The 25,096-nt window shown below is 44.2% G+C and overlaps 1 protein-coding gene across 1 annotated transcript in view; it reads right to left on the reverse strand.

Moving 5' to 3' along the window:
• Positions 1 to 1,192: 1,192 nt before the first annotated feature.
• The window catches only part of LOC6601946 (neurogenic protein mastermind), an 87,616-nt gene continuing 63,712 nt past the window's right edge, over positions 1,193 to 25,096 (reverse strand). The window contains exons 7-13 of the mRNA XM_026993817.1: positions 9,092 to 9,352; positions 7,764 to 8,012; positions 7,042 to 7,468; positions 6,381 to 6,410; positions 2,717 to 3,072; positions 2,372 to 2,648; positions 1,193 to 1,754 (exon numbers count right to left, since the gene is read on the reverse strand). Of these exons, the coding sequence (XP_026849618.1) occupies positions 1,739 to 1,754; positions 2,372 to 2,648; positions 2,717 to 3,072; positions 6,381 to 6,410; positions 7,042 to 7,468; positions 7,764 to 8,012; positions 9,092 to 9,352 (1,616 nt within the window). The 3' untranslated portion in view covers positions 1,193 to 1,738. The remainder of the gene's footprint in view (positions 1,755 to 2,371; positions 2,649 to 2,716; positions 3,073 to 6,380; positions 6,411 to 7,041; positions 7,469 to 7,763; positions 8,013 to 9,091; positions 9,353 to 25,096) is intronic.

Genomic DNA, 25,096 nt, shown 5'->3' on the forward strand with positions numbered 1-25,096 from the left:
CTTTTGCTTTTTCATTTTCGTTTTTTTGCTTGTTTAAATTTATATGCTGTATCTGTATCTGTATCTGTATCAATAGCTGTATCTGTAGCTGTGTGTCTGTGTATCTTACTAAGTGTCCAAACGGATTTCTTTAGGTTTTACGTTTCTTTAAGTTTAAATATTCACGAGCACGCGCGAGCATTTCAATTTGCATTTGCCTCAAAAATGTACAGTTTTTTTGTTTTTTTTTTTTGTCTTCTGGTTATCATATATATTTCTTTTGTTTCATCTTTTGGTTAAGTTTACTATTCTGTTGGAATGTTTTTTGTTTTTGTTTTTTTTGAGTAAAAGTTTTCAGTTTCCACTCCTGTTTTTTTTTTTTTTTTTTTGGGCGGGTTTTACAAAATAAATATTCATCAATTCCCATCATCAGAGGGGTGGATGTTTGTTCCATCTGTTGTTCCGCATTCTATCGTATTCTCTTGTCTCTCTAAAAAGTGTTTACGTGACTTTTATCTTAAATTGTAATTTTGTTTTGCTTCTTACTGGTTCTCTTCTCTCTAAAAAAAAAAATTACTTCATTCTGGGTCCAACTTTTATTCAGTTTATATTTTCCTGATATAAGAATTATTCATTTTTCTTCTTCATTTTTTCTTCTATTTAGTTTTTGAGCATTTTCTGACTTTTCCTCCAGCTATGCGATATTTTCTTTCTTTTTCTTTGTTTTTTTTTTGGCGATATGTATGTACATGTTGTTGAAGAACGGAAGGAAAACTCAAGGGAAAACAGGGGGGCAGCAATAAAACGAAGGGAAACAAACAAAATAGTCCTACAAAACATGAATGTCTTTCGAAAAACTTGCATTTATTTTTCCGTATCGTATCGTATCGTATGTGGTAGTCTTCTCTATATTTTAATGTGTTGTTTTTCGTTTTTTGTTTTTTGTTTTTGTTTTTAAATTTAAGCTTTTTACAATAATAATAATCATAGTTTTTAAAAATTAATGGTTTAGAATTCTCTCATTTCTGGGTTATCTTTTTATCTTTTCGTGTGTGGCTTAAATCAAAGTTTTATTTAAAAATGTATGGAAAGCAACAGTAATTGTAAATTAAGGCCTAAACTTTAGTGAATTTACTCTCAGCCATCAATTGGTTTGGGACTCTACCATTTTTTTTACTTTTAATTTTAATATCTTTTTGTGTGTTGTTGTTTCTTCTTCTTCCTCTTCTCGTTTTTGTTTTTATTGTTTGTTTATATAATATAATACATAATGTGCCTTCAGCGCGATGGTTGGGCGCTGACAAAAGCGACTTAACATTTTTCTACACAACGAATCGACGAATCGGTACTATTTTGATTAACGTTTTCTTGACAAATCGGATTGAATATATCGAACGAAATTTATTTACAATTAATTTAATTAACAAATAGAGAAATAGAGAAGTGGGTGGAACAAAACATAAAGAACTTAGAATTAGAAAAAAAAAACTCTCAAACCTAGATTATGTTCTTGAATGTGGACTCTCTTTCATTTCTCTTCTCTTTTCTTTTCTTTCCATTTTTTTTTTGTTTTTTTTTGTTGGTTTTTTCTTTGTGTATTTTACTTGAATTTACTATCTGGGAGGAAAACTGTTTTCTGCTCTTAATTTGTTGCCTTTAAATATTTGCTGACATTTTGATGTTGCATAAAATACAATTGTTGCTTCTTCTTGGGTTGCTTCTGTTGCAATTTGCTGGAAAGTTGCTGCCATTGCAATCGTCATGGCCTATGGAATCTGCAATAAGAGGAGAAAGTTTTGATTAGTTTTTGTGTGTGTGTGTGTGTGTGTGTGCAACACGCAGCAAGTTTATGGGATCGCAAAGTTTCAACAGAGCGGAAGGCTCGGCTGCCTGCTTTTGCTCTCCTGATTTGCTGCCGGGCCAGGCCAGCAGCAGACCTCGTTTAGCTTTAAGGTTGCTGGCCCACGAAAATCCAAAAAGCCATTACACACTCTTCTACCCAGAGAAATTGCAATGGAAATGGAAATAGAAGTGGAACCACCAAATCCTTTGTGGCTACATATCGTCCAAAAACGATGCAAGAGTGTGGCATGGCATGGAGTCGACTGCCACTGCCACTGCCACTGCCACTCCCACATCCACTCCCACTGCCGCATGCACGTGACACTTCACTAGCCATTGGCATTGGCAATTTTTTGCCTGGCTCACTCGTTCATTCGCCATTCGATTTGGGCCACAAGGACATCCGCTACATAATTCAGTGGCCACCACCACAGTGGGGGATGGCGAGATTGCTTTGGACGCAGGAGAGCAATTTGCAAAGAGCCAATGGCAGCTGAAGGAGAGAGGTGGGCGGGCTAGGCGGGCTAGCGCCATATATACTGTAGTGTACCTCGTCAAATGCCGACTGCCCTCGTGGACGGCCATTTCGGAGGACTTGAACTCGTTCAGCTCCTTGCGTATGGCGGCCTTGTCCTTTGGCGTCAGTCTTGTCCATGGCTTGTCCGCCCGGCGATCGTAGTCGTGGGCCTGCGTCACCTCGATGTAGTCATTGAACCGGATGATCTTCTTCTCCTTGAGCTCCTCGACGGTGGGCCGAAAACTGAGCTTCCGCAACAGATACGACTTTTTCTCCTCCTTTTGTTTCTTCTCCTCGGCGGGTGATTGAGCTACAGAATACCGAAATTCAAAGGATTATAGATGATTCTCTTTGTTGAAATCCCCATTAAGTACTCACTTTTCAAGATATTACGCTCGACCAGCTCTTCGGCAGTGGGCCGCATCGAAAGCCGTCGTATGAGACGCGCTCCGATCGCCTCCTTGGACTCCTTGATCTCGTTGTCGGTGACCTGGTGCAGGATGTTGCGATTGATCAGATCCTGTTTGTCCGGCCGCAGTTGCAGCTTCAAGGACAGCGACTCCTTGCGTGCCAGCTTGGCCAAGCGCACGTTATCGTTATCGTCGTCGCGATAGACGATATGCCCATCGCTCTCGTCGCTGTCGCTGCTGCTCTCCCGTATCACATGTGAGGGCCGAGTGTTCTCCTTGTTCTCCACGGTGCACGGCAACTGGATGTTGAACATTTGCTGCCTGCTGCGGGAAAAAGCATCCAAGGGAAGGCACATTAGCTTCGTGGCGTTTTGGTATGATACGATATTCTGTGATGCTCTAGCACTACGTCACGACACCGAAATGAAAACAACAGCAAAATAAGTTTACATTCATGCACACTTGTTTAACCTCTTTGTTATCTGGTTTGGGGGCAATCTGCCAGATTTACTCTGCCTCAGCACATGCTCACACACGGATACTGCCACACACACACACACACGCACATGCATGCAGATGAAGGATGTGATGTGTTTTGTTAAGCTTCTGGCACTCTCGTTCTCTCAGCTCTCGCTGTTTCTCCCTCGTTTTACTTATTTTCACTCGTTATATATTCTCTCGTTGCATCAGCTCTCGTTCTACTTATTTTCACTCGTTATATATTCTCTCGTTGCATCAGCTCTCGTTCTACTTATCGCCTCTCGCTGTATATATGTATTTCTGATTCTCTTGATTCTCTACCACAATCAATCGTTCTTTTAGATTTAACTTCAGCTGCTTTCGTTTATTCAGCTCTCGTTCGATTGTTTTGCTATGCTGCTGCTCCCGTTCTATTTAACTTCTCTCGGCTTATCAGCTTTCGTTCAGTCAGCATGGCTTCTGTCTGATCTCGTTCCATCTTCACCCAAAACTCTCGTTCTGTCCGCTCTCGTTTATATAGCAGCCTCTCGTTATACCTGCGCCGAAGTTCTCGTTCTCGAATATCACAGCTTTTCTAATTCTATTTTCACACGTTTTTTTTTGTCAGCTTTCGTTCTAGTTTTCACAAGTTTTTTTTTTTGTGTCCAATCTCATTCTCTGAACTTGCATTCTATCTATCGCTCTCTGTGGGTTACATTGTTAAAGTTTTTGTTTCACCAAGCCGAAAAATGCTTATTTTTTCACCTCTTTATTTTCCTTGCGCTCCCCACTCACTCGTTGCTGCTGCTGCTGCGGCAATTTTGTTTTCCTTTCCTTTTTAACGGCACGTGGAGTGCACATCTGGCTGCCACACACTACACACACTCTCGCTCGAGAGAGATAACCACACGCACACACACATAGATACAAAAGCACACACTGCCGAGCATATAATATGCAAAATACATGCATATATGTACTCGTATGCGGCGTGTGTGTCGTATGTGTTTGACTTTGTATTGTACTTAAAGCTGTCGTCGTTTGGCTCTCGGCTTGAATCTCTTTCGCCTTGAATGCCATATCCTGTTTGCCAGCTTCCGCCGCACTTTTGGGGCGTTAATGCCAAACACGATTGTGGATACAAAAAAAAAGAAGAAAACAGAAAACAAGAAAACAAGAGTGCTGCCATGCACTGAGTGGGAGTGACGCAACCGGTATACCCCGGGGAGTACACACAATAGTATCTCTCATAGCAACTGTCATTCTCATCCGCATTCTCGGAGGAAGTTCGTCTACTTCTGGCATTGGCATTGCCATTGCCACTGGAATGGTAGGAAGTCACCTTTTTTTTTTGTGGCTCGAGCTCGAGACAAGCATTGCTTCAAGTGCTTATGCGATGCGTTTTTTGTGGACACGAAAAAGATACAAAGTACTACTTGATACTCTGTTAAGTTCTTTCGGTTTTGTGGGCTTTGTCTCTGTTTGTTTGAGACAACTCAAAAGCTATTCTAAAAACCAAATGGTTTACTTATGTGAATCCATATGAAGAGTACTTCTTTAGGCAAAAACTTTCCTATTTCAATATCCTCTATCCCATAAATATGTCAAATCAACAGATACAGCCGCTTTAGTGCTGCACCTCCTCATATGCAGTATTCTATCAGGCTCGTATGTCGATCCATTTAACATTTCCTCCCCAAACGAAATTGCTTCATAGTTCGACAGATCCATAAATTGCACTCAATTGAGCCCCTGCTCGTACCCGTACCCTCACCCTCACCCGTACCCGTACCCGTACTCTTATGATAGATATCATGGCAGGGAGACAGGCTTTCGGGCAGACAGGAAAATGTTTTCCCAGGCACGTACTGGGCCATGGCATGGCCTGGCATGGCAGGCTTCTGCATTTACGCTTTGTTGCATCTATTTTACATATTTCCTTCTCAACGTTTTCTGTGTTGGCTTCTTTTTGCAATAAACTGCATAAATTTCGCTCATGTGAAGAGAGTGAAGGGAAAACCCTTCTCCCGTTAAAGATTTTCTCCTTCAGACGAGAAAAGACTGACATATGTTGCGATTCTATGGCTCAATATTTGGTGTTGGAAAACACTCGCATGTGCGGCTCCCGTTTCTCGGTTTCGGTTTCAGCTGCTGCTGGTGTTTTTTTTTCCCTCCTTCCTTCAATTTGAATTCAAATTTCAATCCATGGCTTTCGTTTGAACGCCTCGGGTCAAAAGTTTAAAGGCAAAAGTTTTTGGCTAATGCACAAAAAAAAAAAAAATCCCCAGAAAAAAAACTTAAACTCATTTCCTGCTTTTGGGTTTCTTTTTTTCTTATTCTAATTTTCTTTCATACTTTCTGGTGTTCTGGTTTTTATGCATATTTCGAATGTGGAAAATATCAAATTAAAACAGGCAGAGTGAGAGAAAGAGAGAGAGAGAGAGAGAAACCGAGAGATGTAATTTGAAACAAATTCTTATTTGAAATGAAACATGCAGATGGAACAGGAAACAGGACGTCTCCTCTGTCGAGTAGGAGTATAGACAGAGTCAAGGAAGACGGAAAGAAACTTTTACGAGAAACACACACACACAGATAGGGGGAAAATGTGTTGAGTACTTGAGGAGGATCTCGAAGAATAAGAAACAAGTTTCCTCTTCAAAACAACACAGAAAAAGTAAGTTAGTAATTTAATATTAAACAAAAAAAACAACAAAGAAGAGTACGCAAGTAGTTTTCAGCGGTACAGTGTGTTCTTTTCCAGTGTGCGTGTGTGTTTCAGTGTTGTAAAAGTTGAAAAAGAAACTTAAACACAAAAAATTACTACAGAAACGGATGTTGGAGTGTTTTAGAAGTGCAATGGCGCGGCAGAGTGAGTGGCAGAGATAGGAGCCGGGGGTAAAGCCGGGAATTCCATTTGTATTTTGTTTTGTGATAGGATTACTGTACTGGTCGGGGGGGTGGGGGAGTTGCGGGGGGTAAATGTTACACAACAGCACACATAGAAGGAGGCAGAGAGGGACACAGATAGGGAAAGATGCATGTGTGTTGGAAAGGATGTGCACTAAAAGCATTTTGCATACGTTTTTTTTTTGAGTGTGTGTGGGGGGGTGGGGGTGGGGGTCACGATTTTGTTTCTCACACAAATAAATTATCTAAAAAAAATGGTTTACCATATTCTAATCCGTGGTCGTAGTATTGGCCTGATTTTTGTCGATCAGAATAGTAGTAGGTTGTAGTTACAGAAGTGGACGGGGGGGGGGTTTGTTGGTTTGTTTGTTGATTGATTGTTTGATTGATTGATTGAACGTGTTCGTACGTATCAAATATGATGTAAAAGAACAAACACAGTACACAGTACGTTAGGGAGTGGGCGGGGCGGGGGGCATTAGGAGAAAAAAGGAGAAGAAAGAGAGAGAGAGAGAGAGAGAGAACAAATTGTTATATAGAAAAATCGTTCAAGTAACAAATTGAAGAAAAGAAAAATAAATTTCAAAAAAATAGCCTAAAATAGAGAGGAAATTTTGGGGAAGAGGGAGGTAGGGGAGGGGGGGGTGGGAGATCAGATCTTTTGGTGAATAATACAAGTTTTTCTTTGGGGGAAAAAAAACTACCAAAATATGTGAGTGGTATTCGGAGGCGGGGGGGTTTAACTGGGAGTTAAGTGAAAAGTAAACAAAAAACCATACAAAATATGTAAATGCTACTTGAGGCAGGAAGGGGCCTTCCCGATCAAAAGAGGTCCCATGGAATGCATCCTTCACGATGCCACGGGATTCCTTTGGTACAGAGGAAAGCCCCCCCTGTTTCTGGTTGTACTGCTGTTTTACTCACTTGAGCGAATAGTTATTCCCTGCCGCATCCTGGCGCACCACCAGAGGCCGCTGGCTGGCCGATTGTTGGGCCGCTGCTGCGGCGGCTGCTGCCATGGAGCCGATGCCGCCATTGCTATTGGATATGGCCGCCGCTGTGGCTGCACTTTGGCCACCGCCACCGCCGCCGCCGCCGCCGCCGCCTGGTCCGCCCCCATGATGGTGCTCCTGGGTGGGGGTCACGGGCGTAGAGGCGGAGGCTGGCAGGGCGCCGCCCTTCTTCTTCAGGGCCGATTTGAGAGGAACTGCATTTGGCTTTGGCTCTTTGGCTGGAATTTCCTCAACGCGTTGGGTGTCCATCATGCGGACATGATTGCCGCCGGCACCGCCACCGCCGTATGGGGCATACTCGTCGTCCGAATCGAGTTCGTCCTGATCGGGATCGTGATCTGTGGGGCGATTGGTATGGATTATGGCATCAGTAAGGCAAGTAATCAGCATGCAGGGGTCAAAGGTTATGCGGGGCCGGGGGTGGGGATGGCTAGGGACGGGGGAGGGGCGTCTCGGAGCACTAGCATAGGTATGAAGTGCGCGTTTTTGTTCTGAGGGGGGGTAATGAGCTAATCAAAAGGTGGGAGGGGTGTTGGGTGGGGTGTTGGGTGGGGTGGGGGGGGTGTTGTCCGGGCTTGGTTCTAGGGGGTTTCAGAATATATGTATGTGGAGTCCCCTCATCGATCGATTTACCATCATAGTCATAGTCCTGCTGGTAGTCCTGATCGTGTATGGCGCCTGGCCCGTGCGGTCGTCCAGCGATGAGCGTGGGGCTCGGCGTGGAGAACATTGGCGGCGGTGGGATCGGTCCGATCTCCGACAGCGGTATCGGCGGCTCTGGCAGTTCGCTGAGCATCACCCCCGGTGGCAGCTTGCCGCCCGCATACGGCGGCGGTGTGCTGCCCGGCGGACCGCCTACCATCTTGCCGCCATCGTCGCCATCTGTGGGTGGGAAATCAAAAAATGTGTTTGGGAATCGTACAGCGAGTGGTATATTTTTCACGAGAGAGCGAGAGCGAGAGCACTGGAGGAGCGAGAGAGGATAGAGAGAGCGAGAGCGAGAGCGAGAGAACTGTTCCTTGATTCTAGCCAATAAATGTGTGCGTGTGTGTGCGTGTGTGACCGTGACTGGTGGGCTGGTGAGTGTTTTGGGGTGTGTGCGTGTGCGTGTGCTTTGTGGCTTAGTGTGCGTGAAGTTTCTGGGGCGAACGAGGGGGAAAGAAAGGCTGCAGGTTGCCACCGATTGAAAATAGCTTAAAAAAATGTATCGATCATTTATCGATTTTAGATTTATCGTAAATGGATAGCTATCGATATATTTCGATAATTTATGGATATATTTCGATAATTTATGAATATATTTCTATAATTAATTTGTTATCGATTAATATATCGATCCAATTCGATAATTTATGAATATATTTCTATAATTTATTTGATATCGATTAATGTATCGATCTAATTCAATATTTTTTAAATATATTTCTATAATTTATTGATAATCGGTTGGTTTATCGATATATTTCGATAGAATATTAGAATATCCTTTAAAGATAGCCCTGGTTCCTGTGATATTCCACTACTTTCGGCTAGTAACGTTTGGAATTCTGTTCGAAATCCTATTAAATATTTATGGAAAAACTAACTAAAAAAAACTTTAAGATCAAGAAATCTCCGTTTCTAGACTACCAAATCGATAAAGCTGTTCATTTTTGAGGGTCTGCAATGAGATAGATATTGAAATATTTGCAATCTACAGCTTGCAGAGTCATCTTTCGGCATTCCCATCTCCTATTGACCAAATATCGTGTTTCAATCTCCTAAGTGAACCACCGTTTGGTGCCTTCCTTTACTGCCCATTCAGTTCGATTATGTATCTTCCTTTAATCATCTTTCAATCGGTTGCACAACCCTTCTGGTAGCTTCTCCCTCCCTCGCTTTCCCGCTGAACGGATTCTCTAGTTCTATGAGTATTGAAAGGATATTCATTCCTCTTGTGGGGGCGTGGGGGGTGCACTTACACATGTGCTCGTTGTGGTAGCAAATATTGACTCCTCGGCGGGTCAGCTTATTGGCGCCGCCCAATGTGTTGGGCCTCTCCATTTTTCCATCCACCTGGTGATGGCCGCCACCGCCTCCTCCTCCGCCGCCGCCGCCGGGTGGCGGTAGCATGGAACCCTGACATTGCGGCTGCTCGATGTTGGGCGTGGATAATGTGCCGTTGCCACCATGTTGCTGTTGTTGTTGTTGTTGTTGTGCATCAGTCTTGTCTTTTCTTGGTTCTGCAGAAGAGAGAGAGAGAGAGAGAAACGAATGAGTATAAAGTGAGTAAAGAGTAAACTAATTTATAGTTAAAAGAGTATGCCGTAAATCCACTCGACAGCCAACCAGCCAGCCAGTGTGGTGGCATGCCCCACTTGACACAAGCTTTTACTTTAATTGTCGGTGGTCAGAAAACAGTTGGCCGGCAGTGGAAAGTCCTTTGGGCCAGTGGAAAATTGCCCTGCCCCCACAGTCCGCTTGCCACTTGAGTGGCCACAAAGCCAAAGGATACACATGTCCTTGGTCTGTCTCTCTTTCCGCTACTCCCCTCCCCCCCAAACCACCTCCTGTGGTGGCCCAGTGGCCCAGTCGTTTCGGTCATACATATATATATTATTTTTGTAATTGTTGTTAAAGGTTTAAGTGGTCTTACAATTACGAACCGCACTCTACTATGCCACTTTTCGGCCATTTATTTCCATTTCAAAAGGTACACGAAATAATGAGAAAGAAATGTTTACGATCGCACCGGAAACGGGTCCAAAGATTGTTTGTTCCCCAAAAAAAAAAAAAAAAAAAAAAAAAAAAAAAAAATAAGATTTCTTTCGGAAAATGTCTTATTTTTCCACACACAATTAAAATTCTTCCCTTAATAGACATTTTCCCACATTTTCGAGAGGCGCGCACACACATGCCCATCGCAAAGCAATTAAACAGAAAATGCCAAATAGATTTTCCCACATTTTCCTTACACTTCAAGACAGTCATTAAATGCTGATCGGTTGACAGACAGCCCAGCCGAAGAAAATCCACCAAAAAATATTTATGGCCTAAGGAGCAGCCACGATATGCGAGTATGCGAGTATCTGGCGGAAAATTCACTGCAAAAACCATCACGCAATTAATTGGCACTCGCGGATGGGTGGGGGGAGGGGCACGTAGGGGCAGGGGGAGTAAGACATCAAGCAGTGGGAAATTAATGTGAATATTTTCAACAATCCCCACCCCCCACCCCCTCTATCACCACTCATTCTGTGGGCAAATCGGTAGTGAATAATCCCACTAAAAATATTACGATATTGCATACCAATTTATATATTTATACATTTTTTTTCTTTTCTTTTCTTTTTTTTTTTTTTGTTAATCAAAGCATCTTTTCTGAAATACGCAGCACAAATTGAGAGAAACTGCAGATACATTCATACAGATACAGATAAAGATACAGATAGAGATGATGATGCCTCTACTTATAGTGCGGATCGTTGGATGCCTATTTGAAACAGATACAAATTCCGTTGGCCCAATGCCAGACAGAGGCTACAGAGAAGGCAGAGACTGAGGCAGAGGCTGAGGCAGAGGCTGGGGCAGAGGCTGGGGCAGAGGCTGGGGCAGAGGCTGAGGCACAGACAGACGCCCTGACGTGTTTGCCTAAATATTTATTTCTAAACAACAACAAGAACAAAAAGTAAGAATATTCCCGCATTCATTTCTCGTTTTTTGTTTGACACCAAAAGTTAATGAAAATTGTTTGTTAGAAAGAAGAAAAAAACAACAAAAAAAAAACACACACACACACACACACACGCAGGCAGGCAAGATTTTTCATGCATCAAGTTCATGAAAACACATTTGGGGGAAAGGAAATGCATATAATATACAAGAAAATACACGAAAATAGTAGAGGCTTTGACACGGGGTGCAGGCGTAGATATTGTTTACTTATCTGTGGAAAATGAATGCAAATCTAAACAAATTTGAAAGCGATATGGAAACCAATTAAGACTGCAAATCAATTATGCAAATGGGAGATGCCTCGGTTCATATATCAAGGAGGAGAACGCCACTGACAGGCAGGACAGGGGACAGGGGACAGGGGACCGGCTGTGGGTCTGGCTATCTTTGGGCCACAATCTACAAGACTTTCTTTCAGAATTCTCCAGACAATCTTTGTGGGCTAATCTGCAAGTGGCTTTCATCTCTGCGAGAGGAAGGTAAAGTTTTCCTGGGAGGGGGGGGGCCCCATCTATCTCTTACGTCTATCTTCGCTCTCTCTCTCTCGGTCTGTTCTTTGGCTGAAACAATGCGCACCACTAATGACATTAATTAAGCAGAAAGTTTGGCCTCTAATTAGCAAACACACAGGAACACGATTGCAGACAAACACAAACATGGCCAAAAGCATTACCCACTCTCTGCCTTTGTCTCTCTCTCTCTCTATCTTGGCCAAGCAGCCGACACTTAAGGCCGAACTCTAATCAATTATCGTTAGTGTTGGCTGGCAATTACAACGGGATTCGTGTCGGTAAGTGAATGGCCAAGGACGAAGGCCCAAAAGAGGTTTATGCGGTGGCCAAAACGAGGAATAGCTGGAGAAACATAATTTTTCATAGAAAATTGATTGAAAAATCAGAAAAATCAGGGCAGCCTTTTTCCTTCCGAATTGAATTTGAAATTTCCCAATTTTCCAAAACCCGTTTTAAGCCACCGCATAAACCCATTTTGAAGACACACAAATTGTTAACATTTTTGCATAATTTCCGAGGATAATTAATCGTTCTTTTCCCCTCTATCTCTCGCTCTCCCTTTGCATCCTGCCACAACAATAATTTCATTGAAATTCTCACAGCATCGCGACGTCTCTCTCAGGTATAAACCCCATCGAATCGCGTGTGGGCGATACAGTGTGACGTCAGATGGGATTTCAATTTTCATGTTAAACGTAATGCAGAGATTTATTTATAATTCAGGATGCCCCAAAGTCAAATGACGGCTGGCAGGACCCCCCTGCTCCCCTCTTCTCCCCCACCCGAAAACAAACAAAACAACAGAAAAGCGACAGCACGAATTCGTTAAGAAGCCGCAAACTAATTGTGCGGCCAACTCACACCCACACAGAGGGGAGGGGGAGGGGGAGAGGGAGAGGGATTGGGGTGGAGGGAGAATCGCTTAAGAAATATCAAATCAGAGGAGGAAAAACGCGTGGGAGATGGGCCTGAGAGTCCTGGCAATGTGTGGATATATCTGATAAATAAGCAATGAGTATTGTGTGTAGATGTTGAGCGATGCAGAGGGGGCAGCGGCATGGGGCAGGGGCAGGGGCAGCTGTGTGGCAGATATCCCAGCGGCAGTGGCAGTGGCGGGAAAAGGGAGTGCCAGTGCCAGCCCTGGGACCTGCCTGAGAGAAAAGCCAACACATTTCCAAAGCTCATTTTTAGTTTCAGTTTCAGTTTCAGTTTTTGCATTGAAAAGGACATTTGGGGAATACACAACACTTGCCCTGGGGCACACACGCACACTGTTGCAATGTTGCAGAAAGCAGCGCCAGACATTGACATGGCCCTGGGAGACCTCCTGCCTGCACTGACGTCACAGCGATGCATATTACATTACCCATACGCCCCGTGTATGTGTATGTGTGTGTGTGGGCGGGCAACACGTGCACTTGACTCCACGGCACACCCACACAGGCACAGGCACACCATACAAGCAACGTGCAACTGCATCTTGGCCTCCAAATTACAAATTACAAAACTGCATCACGTATACGCCCCCCCCCCCCCCCCCCGCCCCCCTGCCATTGCACTGTGCAAGAAATTACCCCAATTGCCCAACGACTCGACTGCTCCGCTCCGCTCCTGCTGCTCCTGCTGCTGCCCCTTGCAGCGTAGACATTAAATCAACACTCTGTCACAATTCATTAATTTTAATTAATGCCCGCCCCGCGCTCCTCCTCCTCCGCGCATTCACAGGCCACAGCCCGCTGCCACAACCAACGCGGAGCACCGACACCGTCAACACATGGGTCTGGCTCTCCCGTTGATTCAAATGTAATTGAATTTATAGCATACAGAAAAAAGAGAAGAAGAGAAACCCAATTGCCGTCGTCTGGCATATCAATTCGATTATAACGACGGCTACATGCGACATGTGGCATGCTGTGCAAAAAGGTAGGTGCACGAGGCACACACGAGTCAAAGGGGAAGGGGAAGGGGCAGGGAGGCAAAGAAAACCCTTCCATCGAGTGGCCCTTCGCCCTGTCTGTCTGTCTGCCAAACTCTCTTCTTCAGTCTCGTCTCTCGATTCATCAATTTTCCGCCCCATTTTACCATTTCACAGTTTTTTCTTTTTCTTTTTGTTTTTTACTCTTTTTGAATGTTTGCCAAAGCGAAGCGAAACGTTTTGCTGCTTCAAAGTTTTCCACATGAACAAATACGAGACTTGTAAGCCTCCCTCTCGCTCTCTCTCTCTCTCTCTCTCTCGAAAAAAAAGGATGGTTTATTGAATGTGCAACAATTTTTATTGAATGTAAAGGTGGATGGATGGATATGTGTGTTTTCTCTGTTCTTCAACGCCAGCGAAAGAGGCGAAAACTGAATATTTAGCCCTCGAAAAGATGGGAATTTCTTCATGAAAGAGCCGCGAAAGTCCTCGAACGGGAAACATCTTCCTTCAATTAAAGGCAGGAGAATCTACACCCAAGGAAAGCCTTCTGTGGCCTGTGTGCGGCCTCCTGTGGCCGTCGTTTTGATGGTTTTCTGGCTTTCCGCACAATTGATAATGTTGCCACCTTTGGGCAAAAGTTTCCGTTTTACCCACTCGGGTTTTCGTGGATGGGATTCCATTAGGATACATCCCACAGCCACTCGTAAATTCCGCCTTCAGGCCCACTTAGCAGCCATTGCCGTGGCAATTTCCCCCGCGGATAAGACAGATATTTTCCACGCGAAAAAAAAAACCAAAAGAGTTTTGCAAACTTTGACCTTTTCGGTTTGTTCTCTCTCTCTCTCTCTGTGTGTTTGTATTTACTTTCAATATTTCACCTCACGCCGCCGCCCCTCGCGGCGCTTTCAGCGACATATTGGCCCACAATTTGGGGTGCGGTGGGGGGAGGGAGGGCCCTCTTGGCCGCGATTGAAATGCGTTTGGCATTTAACAGTTTAATGCAAAAATAAACACATCAAACAGCAACAAAGAGAAGGAGACGCCTCCGTCGGGGGCACTGCAAATACCTTCTTTTCGTACAATTAAAACTTTTTACGGGGCAGCAGAAACGCAAACAGAAAACAATGCGGCAGCACCGGCAGCAGCAGCGGGGCCTTAAAATTAAAAGGCGATTAAAAATAAATTAAGTTTACTCGAACCAGAGCAAACCCACCCACCCATCCACCCACCCACCTGCACTCCACTCCTCTCCATCCACCTGTCGGCTTTTGTTATAAACCAAATGGCAAACCTACACACACACACACCACTGCCACTGGGGCAGCTGCATGGAGCAGGGGGTAGTGGCATGTTCTCCGCTCTTCTCAGATGTAAAGAAAAGTTTAAATATTGTTTGAGGAATTGCTCATGAAACATTTATGCAAAGGTGAAGGTCGTTCGCCACCCACCAATCGCCCCGCCCCGCCCCGCACCGCACCGCTGCCGCCTCCTTCACGATGCCATTAGTCAAGAGATTTGTCATCGCGTCTTAGAGAACTGCGGAATGCGGTAACCCAATGAAATATTTAGTGGCGAAAAAGGAGGGCTAGAGAGGGGGTGGGGTGGGAATCAAATGCAAAGAGGACGGGGCAGGGGCAGGGCCAGGGCCAGACACTGATGATTGATGGCCATTCAGTCGGCGTGTGTGGGCGTCTAAAGGTCTAACAATATCTATAAAGCAAATGGCATTGCTGGTCCAGAGATCGTTTTCCATATACAACAATCCTATATACAGGTATGCATAATCTCATCGATCATCTATAAATGTATTCCATTTCCAATCCTTTCTCCTTCTGCAAAATGTATCGTCATGTCCTTCCACTTCTGTGCCTCCGATTATCATCCTGTCCGATTCAGAAATGGGTTCTAAAAATTCCATCCACAAGTTTACCATCTCTGTGGGCAGTATCTATGGGTTCCACCTGGGTGTAATCTATTTTTCCATCTCCAATCATTCGATAATTTCTTTGTACCCCATCGATCGCTTGACAAATGTTTTGGAAAACTCTTGAAAATCAATTTGTTTTTCGATGAAAATGTATGTAAACCGAAATAGAATCCACAGCTAAACGCATTCCTAAACATTTGCTAGATTTTCGATGGCTTTTCTCTTTGGTACTTTCTTTTGCCTCTCTTTTGACAAGTCGCCTGTCAAAGTCCCCACAAATAATGATGCTGATGATCGTTAAGAATTCCGACTTAATGACAGTTGACGCTGCGCTTGCACTCGCATCTGTGGCACCTTTGAAGAGGGAATCTATAGACCTCCTCCCCCCCCCTCCCACCAAGAGATGTACGATGTCTCGTACCCAAAAATATGTATTTTTCAATCCACTCGATACATATTTTCTTGATATAACGCCACAGATTTATGGGGGGGGAGACAGCAGACAGCCGAGGAGGCAACGACGGCAGAAAGCAACAATTTTTCGCTTTTACTTTACTTAATTTGATAGATGAAATCAGCGCCTGGCAATGCGGCTGAAAGAAAGAGACCCAAAGCACAGAGAAAGAGGCAGCAAGAGAGGGGGACAAGGGGTAGGGCGGTGGCGGTGGCGGTGGCGGAGAAGTGGATAAATAAATATGTGTATTAAAATGAAAACAAATGGGCATCGAAGAGAGGCATTAAATTAATTCATTTAAAAGGTCAGACATTGGGATGAAAGGTGCGTAAATCTCTAGCCGCCTTCTCCCCTCCCCCCTTTCCAGCCTCTCTTGCTCTCTCTCTCTCTCTCTCTTGGTGCTTCCTTTTACTGATTTATGGGTATGGCCCCTCTGTAGAAATTGTTGCATATCGTAAAAAATGAGGCGGCTCTGCAGAAAAGAAAGCATAAATAACATTTAATTTTTCTTGAACTCGGAAACGACCCCAAAGAGAGTGATAGGGGGAGGGGTGGTGTGGTGTGGAAGGTAGAGAAAGACTTGGCCTAAAAGTTGATGAAAAACCGTTTCGACAGTTCGCCCGCAGGCGAAAAAAATTGGTCCGAAACGAACAAAAATAATGCCATAAAAATGAAATTTCAACAAACAACTGAATGACTGACAGACAGAGCAGGCAATAGAGAGTGCGAGAGAGAGAGAGCACCCGAGAGTGTGCGAACAAAAAAAGTTCTGACAAAAGTTGGGAAACTGTAAATGCGGGCGATAGGCAGAGAGAGAGAGAGAGGTCCATCCATTGGTCGTGTGGCAACTTGAACTGCGGTTTTTCCCGAACATAATCAAAGACCTACAACAAGTGTGGGGCACGGGGCACGGCCACGAGGCAGCGGCTGTTGAAACTTTACGAGCCGCACACTCGACACACACACACACACCCACACAGTCGTGTGGCACACACGCGCCATTGCGGTGTAAATTTTATAGATGCTCCCTGAAAAGTAGGCAACACAAAATGCCACAAAACGAAAAGAGTGTGTGTGTGTGTGTTTGTGTGTGTGGTAGAAGGGGGAAGAGAGTAACAGAAAGAGGCCTAACTGAGGGGGGGCGAGCGGTGACTGAAAGACAGAGAAAACATGGCATTCCAATTAGAGCTGGAGAAATGCCCCTCTCTCTCTCTCTCTCTCTCTCTCTCTCCCTCTCTCTCTGCCATACTGTCATACCATGTATGTACCATATCCTAAGTGGTTCGTTTCGTTTCCGCTCCTTCCATCAAATCGGAAACGAAAAATCTAACCATGAGCTTCAAATTTTAATTGGAAATGTTGATGGCAGCCCGAAATGTCCATCAAACAGAATTATGGTGGAAATTCTACAGACAAACACTTGGGGAATTTTCGCTGGAAACTCTATTTCGTAGAAGGTCAATGGAAAGTATGGATATTTCCTCAAGGAGTGGAAAAGAAAAGAGGACTAAAAACAGTCCACAAAATGTGGGAAATTCATTGCAAGAGTCTCATATATATCGTACATTCTACTAAGAAAACGTACAAACGAGTGCCTTAAATAATGATAGTAATAATAAAAACAATAAAAACCCAAAATATAAGCTAGTTTTCCCATTGAGAGGCCAAGAAATTCTTCGATTTGATCTACTTCAAAAAAGAGACATGAAAATTCCTCAAACCAGTCCGATATATCGTACATGCTATCGTATATTCTCTCAAGAAACCTACAAACGAATGAACATAAATAAACGCAAAATAAAACCTTGTTTTCCCTGCGAGAGCCCAAGCAACTCTTCGAGACCCCTGAAAAGGGTTGTAATTTCCCCTAAATGAACGACTAATCAATCGACCCTGATCATTGCCCATATAATACCCATAAGAATGAACTCAATTTACTCAACGGCCTAGAGACGATGCGATGTGCACTGTGATCCATTGCCGAGTGACAAACTCGAAATATCTCAAATTTATCATCGCCCCAAGAGGTTGCCCCACAAATCACATAGATTACGCTTTCATCTGCTCACAAAACACCTTTCCCGGCAGGGGGGCAGCAGCAGCAGCAGCAACAGCAGGGGGCGGATACATTCCACTCAAGAACACAGATAATACTTCTCGACAGGAAAATTCTTCTTAACAAGGCCACAAAAAAAAAAGAAACAGAAAAGTAATATAGAAAGAAAAACCCTTGGAAAAGGAAGCTCATCAAAAAATTGGATTTGCTGTCGGGGCAACAATTTGCTGTTGCTGTTGCTGCTGCTGCTGCTTATGTTGCATGCCTCTTTTAGCCGATTTTCGGCACATCCATTGGTCTCGATCTCGGGTTTAAATTTAATGAAAGGCTCGGCTCTCGTTCTAACCTGCCGCTAAGCCCCGACCAGCAGGCGAGGGGAGGGGCGGGGGGTGGCCAAAGGTGAAAGTAAAACGAGAGGCAGGCACATTAACGAGCTGGCAAAAGCCGCCTAAAGGCTTAAATGCCTTCGTCCTAGGCAGCATCCTTTTCCTTTTTTCCCTTGGACTAGGCCTGCGCCTCGAGGGCCAGTACGACTAGGTGGTTGTGGCACGTGCTACACGGTTCGGCCGGGGGGGGGGATGGGGTGCCGACAGTAAACGTCACTTTAGCGCTGCCACTGCCACTGGCACTCGTCGACAAAACGAGTTTCTGGCTGATGTGTGTGTGTGTGTGCGTGTGTGCCCCGAGCCACATTTTCGGGGGCACGCACGAAGGCGATAGGCAAACAGCCCAAGTGCTTTTCACACCCAATTGCTGGAAAAACAACGGGGCAGCAGCAGCAGATGAGGCGGCATCAGCAGATGAGGCAGCAGCAACAGCAGATGAGGCAGCACTAACAGCAGCTGAGGTGGCGCCTCCACTAAGCTAAATGCTTTCCCAAAGGCACGCAATTTTTGACAGTCCGCCAGGAACGAAAGTTACGACTAAAAGATACCCTTTTTCCATTCAGAGACTGGTTTTGTGGAGGGGCATTCCCCCTTTCATTCTGTGTGGAATCTGTCATCTATTGATGGGAAGTTTTGAATCCTCTGGCTGGAGAATACATCTCCAAAATCTGACAGAACCAAAGCGTAGATCACCGGATCTTTAAAGGGTGCTTTTTGCTGCTGAATCCCCGAAATTGGGAATATATTCCTTCTGTTTGGGACATACCCTTCCGCGAATAGAATATATCCTTGGGTGCTAGAGAAAAAGCACACAACAATGTCTCTGTTTTGGCCTGGAATCTTCCTTCCGCCATATCTCTCGACTCCTCTCTCTCCACTCCACCCCTATCCCTCTAATCCTCGTCCTTCTCTGTGCGTGTGCGTGTGTGTGTGTGTGTTTGTGTTTCGTACGTGCTTTGAGCTATTTTTTGTTATGTTTAACGCATACTCCGAATTATGATTACATTCCTCTGCCATCCACCGCTCCTCCTCCTTAAACGGCGAACGACAAGAAAAACACGTATACGTAACAAAATACTGTCACGGGGGCGGGGTGGGGGTGGGGGAGAGAGAGAGAGCAGACAAATTGCTTTGGCTTTGACAATAGCAGAAAATCCACCTTTCTGTGGGTTCTACTGGGAAATACTCGAATCTGTACAGTATTTTCTCTAGTTTTACTTGGAATTGGTATTGTTTCGCCCTTAGGGGCGTTGCCTTCTGCCCAATCAATAGAGCTGAAGGTCACACTCGATTCTACGAGGATGTATGATGTTTGCCTGAATAATAAATATGATGAGCCTCGCCTTGGCTCTCCCTGGCTTCTGGCTTGCACACATTAATCATACGCCATGTGTTGCTCCTGTCGCAGCAGCAGCAGGAGCAATTAGTTTTCCTCCATTTGGGCGCTTGAATTATGCAGCAGCCATCTTTGGCTATATATCTGCTCTATATAGAGTATATGTGCCGCATCTTGGGTAGGCAGTAAATTGCTTTAATTGACAGCGGAAGTGGGTCCCAGATAAAACACATTCGAAGGCAAAGTGTGCTAGTGACAGGCACTCTCTCTCCCTCTCTCTCTGTGAAGGTCTCTTTTTGGCCATAAATTAGCCATCATTTTGGCCAAAACAGCGGAAGACGGCAAGGTCAATCTCAAGATGATGATGATCATCAGCCTTCGGTACTACAGATGCTGCCCCACTGATGATGATTTGTTGTTTTTGTTTCGACAAAAAGTGGCAAAAGAATCTGTTGACAACAACAGGAACGTTCGTTTCGCTAAAAATGACATAATTAAAATGAAATAATTTACTGCTTTCTCTACTTTCTCTCTGACTCTATGCTGTCGCTGGCCGCCTGCCGCCTGCCGTCGTTCCGTAGAAAAGTTTATGAAAGAAGAGTGAAAGTAATAAACATAAATTAAAGCTCAAGTAGCGCCAAGGATTTCTTGATTCTCTAGGGATTCTCTTTTGAGAGGCTACCCATGATTGATGGAGGCGACGCCCTCGCCCTCGCCTTCGCCCTCTGCACTGCTCTGCCTCCCTCCTCTACTCTTTGCTCTTTCTTGTAGAATTCAACGCGTATTTCTGTCTTTGTCTGTTTTTCTGTTGGAATTGTCATCACAGATGATGCCTTGGCAAAATTAATGAAGCCTCCTGCGAATGATGATTGATTGTTCTCATATTCGTGTGAGACAATTGTTGATTGAACATCTCCCACACGCGCTCTCCCTCTCTCTAACTCTCTCTCCTCGATTACGGCCATAATTTTCCATCTCTGAGGTTTGGAAAATGTATGGAAAAACATGTAGTTTGTTTCCTATGTGATTATGCGGGAATATCGCACATTTTATGACTCCAAGATCATTTTGGAGAATTATTTCCCTTCTTTGGGTATTGGAAAATATTTCAATACCGTATTGAAAAGATTAAAGTCGTTTGATTTCTTCAGATACCAATTAAATATCCCAAAAAAGCAACAATTTCCCATTTCTTGGCAACAGAAACTGCTTTAATCGTCCTTCTTTTAGTACTAGAAAATATCAGAAAAACTTGTTTTCTTAGGCGCCAAAATTCATTCATTTTTTAGTACCAGAAAATATCGCAAAAACTCATTCGATTAGGCGCTAAATTTCTCATTTTTTAGTACCAGAAAATTTGGTTTATTAGGCGACAAATGTCTCATCTTTTAATACCAGAAAATATAAAAAAAAAAAAAACAACTTGGTTTATTGTTGCGCCAAATTTCCCTTCTTTTAGTTCTAGAAAATATCAGAAAAACTTGTTTTCTTCGGCGCCAAGATTCTCATTTTTTTAATACCAGAAAATATCCCAAAAATTTGCTTTATTAGGCGACAAATATGTCATCTTTTAATACCAGAAAATATAAAAAAAAAAAAACTTGTTTTATTAGGCGCCAAATTTCCCTTGTTTTAGTACCAGAAAATATCTCAAAAACTCATTCGATTAGGCGATAAATTTGTCATTTTTTAATACCCGAAAATATCCCAAAAACTGCCTCGATTCGAAGCACAATATCCGAAAGACTGCTCTACTTGGAAGAATTATTTTGCCATCTTGGAGTATTGAAAAATATATCTTAAAAAAAACGTAGGAATTTGATAAGAAAAATACCGCAGAAAAAAGGCGCAAAGAACTGCTTTGATTGGCACAACAATTTCCCATCTCTTGAGACAAGAGAAAACAACTGAAAACTGAGTGAAAAAAAAGAACCATTCCAAAGGATTGACGTTGTTTCCTGCTGGTGGTTTTTTTCTTCTTCATTGTTTTTTTTTTTTTTATAGCATTTATATTATTGCCGCCTTGATTTATATATTTTGATGTTTTCTGTTCGGGGGGCTCCAACATACTCGCACAGATAGATAGATAGATAGATATTTATTTAAAGTCGTTAAAAAGAAAGCAAATACCGAATACAAGGCACAAAATACAAAATATTTGTTTGCAAGGAATTTAAGCCAAAGAAAATGAAATAAAACATATGAATTATGTTCGCACATTAAAGAGACAACCGACCGAAAGACGAAAATACACGGGAAAATATACGGGGAAAAAATTGTACCCTATAGCCAGAGCTATGGCGTCAACGAATATTCAACGATGCGGCGCTGAATCATAGAAAGCCGAAAAATAAATCTATAAATTCCCGCTCAATGTGTCACACAATTATAATATTCATTAGGGCGAGAGCAATGGGTTATAAATAAATAATCAAGAGCGGGCATCCAAAAATAGAAATGCCCCCACAATCCACCAGAGATAGAGAGAGGCAGAGAGAGGCAGAGGGGCAACGAGAGGGGAACAGATCATCAGTTCATTAACATGTAAAGAGATTGCAACAAATTGCCAGCTAAATGTTGTGCCGCCTTGCCGCAAGGTGAAGTTCATTAAAATTCCGCGTCACTCAAAAAGTTTTCGAGAAAAAAAAAAGATACACAAAATATGGACGCCAAAACGATTGGGTGAAGGTCATGGGGGAATAGTTTGCTTTGCTTTGTTTTTGTTGTTTTTTTTTTCTCTGTCGCTTGTTTCGCTTTTCTCGGCAGTTTTTCCATTTCCATTTTCATCATCATTATCGTTAGCATGTGGCTCGGACACGACGGCTGGCTGGAGCTGTGCCCCTGCCTCCGCTGTGCCCCTGCCTTCGCTGTGCCCCTGCCTTCGCTGTGCCCCTGCCGCCGCTGTGCCTTCTTCTGTTTGTTTTTCTTGGCCCCCAAAACGATGGATGATGGGGGCGTCATCTCTTGATGACGTTGTTTCCCTCCCCTCCCCAACCCCAACGCCACCCAACCCATTCCCACCTCTTCTCTCATCTCTTCTCTGTGTGTGTTTTCTCGCTGCTTGAATTTTCCCGTTTATTTTCATAGGCTGACGCTGCAGAATGTGCGGAAATGCGTTCTTTAGACATCATTTGGGGGTATAATCTTTTCCCTTTTTTTTTCTCGTTTCGTTTTGTTTTGGAGAAGCGGTAAGTAAATTTCATTGGCAAATAAATGTGGCAAATTAATTTGATTTGATTGAAATTGGGGCAACAAGATGGATGGCAAATGGACTGGAAGGCACCCTTGGAAGGGGCTGGAGAGAAGGAGAAGGACACAGGGCCCACAAGGAGGAAAAAAACGCCACTGGAAGAGCCTGGGAAAGTACTAATTTCAAAGGAGATGCTCATGGAACTTGGCGAAAAAAAAGGGTACCCTAAAAAATCCCCCTTTAATCGCTCCAACACCACCGAAAACGCACCTGTGTGTTTTGTGGCCCAAGAATCACTTTCGCTGAACTTCCGGCCAACATAAGTTCTCACAAAACCCCAATAATCCTCTCGAAAACTGACTTTTTATTAACTTGAATAATCTCCCCCGAAAGCCAACAACAAATCCGCAGAAATCTTACCCTAAACGGGGTAGGGGGCTGCCATGAAACACCCACTAATTCGATTGTTCCTGATCACGCACAACATAATCCGATATCCTAATGAGTGCTCTCCGTGCGTGTGTGTGTGTGTGTGTGTGTGTGTGTGTGTGTGTGTGTAGGGCCTATCCCCTCATCAAAGTGGATTACAGTGATATGATTGGCGGGGGTCTAGGGTTGGGTTGGGTGGGGGGGCATAAAAGTGTAATTAAGACACACAAATCAATCCATCAAATGGGGGGGGCGGCAATGCAATCTGAATAACTTAATTCTGAAGGCTACTTTCTTAGTGGCGCAAAAGGGCAGGCTTTTGGATTCATTTCCCCGACAAAAAAAGGTGGAGCCACCTTCCACTCCTTAACGATGGAGCCACCTTCTCCCCATTGGAGAGTGGAGCGACCTGTTTCCACCCCCTAGAGAGTGAAGCGACCTGTTTCCCCCCCTAGAGAGTGGAGCCACCTTCTACCCCCTTAACGATGGAACCACCTTCTCCCCCCTTAGAGAGTGGAGCCACCTTCTCCCGCCTTAACGATGGAACCACCTTCTCCCCCTTGGAGAGTGGAGCGACCTGTTTCCACCCCCTAGAGAGTGGAGCGACCTGTTTCCACCCCCTAGAGAGTGGAGCTTTTCCTCCTTAAAGAGTCTGGCCTTTCTTTTTGTTTTCCAGAAAGATTGTACAAGTTTCTCGGCTTTTCCCCAATTGAATTCCAAGAGTTTTCTTGTGGCGTGTGGAGCAGCTTTGATGAGAGCTTAATTACATGATAACCTGAAGGACATACAGGACACGCCCATGCAGAGAGAGAGGGAGGGACGGACGGAGAGAGGTCTATGTAATTAGGAGGCTATATGCCGCATCTACTCCGATAAAAGATAGAACCCTGCTGACAGATGCAGGCGCCATGTACGGCGAGTAAATTACCATAAATCAAAAGGGAAATAAAACTAAAAAGGACATCAGAGACAAGGCCACAGATACAGCTGCAGATACAGCCGCAGGCACATAACTTTTGTGGTCAAAAGTCAACGTCTGACAGTCATTAGTCATATCAAAAAAAAAAACAAGGCTATATGTGTGTGTGTGTGTGTGGCCCTGTTTGCTCCTTTGGGATGATGTGGGTCAAAAGATAATGATGACAGGAGCAAGAACCACCAGCAGTGGCAGAGTGGCAGAGTGGCAGTAAAAAGCTTGCGTCCTTCGTCCCTCTTTGGTGGGGTGACCAAGATCAAGGACGAATCGACAAACCGCACGGAAAATGAAAGCCTAGCGACTGCATTTTATTGCGTCCCCAAAACGGACGGCCTTGACTTTAGGCCAGTGAAAATTATGCAACAAAAGCGTCAGGAGCCGCAGAGCCGCAGAACCACAGCGAAACCTTCGAGCCGGCGAAAAGCGGAAAAACCCAGAAAACACAAAAAAGATAAACGAAATCTGTAAAAGGTTTTTCCGGCTCTTCTGCCGTCGCTTTTACTGTCGGTTTTATTTCGCCTGGCATTTTATCTAAAGTCAGGCCTATCCTTTAGAGGGGGGCGCGGAGGCTGGGGGGAAGCTGTGGGAAAATCTGTGTGGAAAAGGGTTAATTAAAGTTGAGCCGCGCCCACGTTGCAAAGGTGCAGGAGGAGACACACGAAGGAGGCAATAAATTGTATGGTCTCTCCACGTCCCCTCCGCTCCGCTCCCCTCCATCCCACCATCCCCTTCCTCCCTTCTGGCAGGCTCCTCTGTCTCTTTCTCTGCCTTTACCTTTTGCTTGGCTTTCTCCCCGCCACTCCCCCCCTTTCTTTTTGTCAAGTGAATCGGAAAATCCTGTGTAACTAGTTTTCTTCAACATTTTCGCAGGCAAATATTTTTGTGCTATTTTTCATAATATTTTTTCCCATAAGCTGCTTACAGCTGTCCCTTTTTCTCGATCACTTTGATTGGAGAGGGCCAGGGGGAGTGCCAGAAAGAAGGAAGCGACCACCAGTGGAGTCGACTCAAAAGGAAGTCCCCATTGAGTAGCAGGAAATTACAATTTTAACCCAAACCGAGTTGAAA

The sequence above is a fragment of the Drosophila persimilis genome, unplaced genomic scaffold (genome assembly GCF_003286085.1).
Source record: "Drosophila persimilis strain 14011-0111.01,24,50 unplaced genomic scaffold, DperRS2 tig00000900-arrow-arrow-pilon, whole genome shotgun sequence".
Taxonomy (NCBI): domain Eukaryota; kingdom Metazoa; phylum Arthropoda; class Insecta; order Diptera; family Drosophilidae; genus Drosophila; species Drosophila persimilis.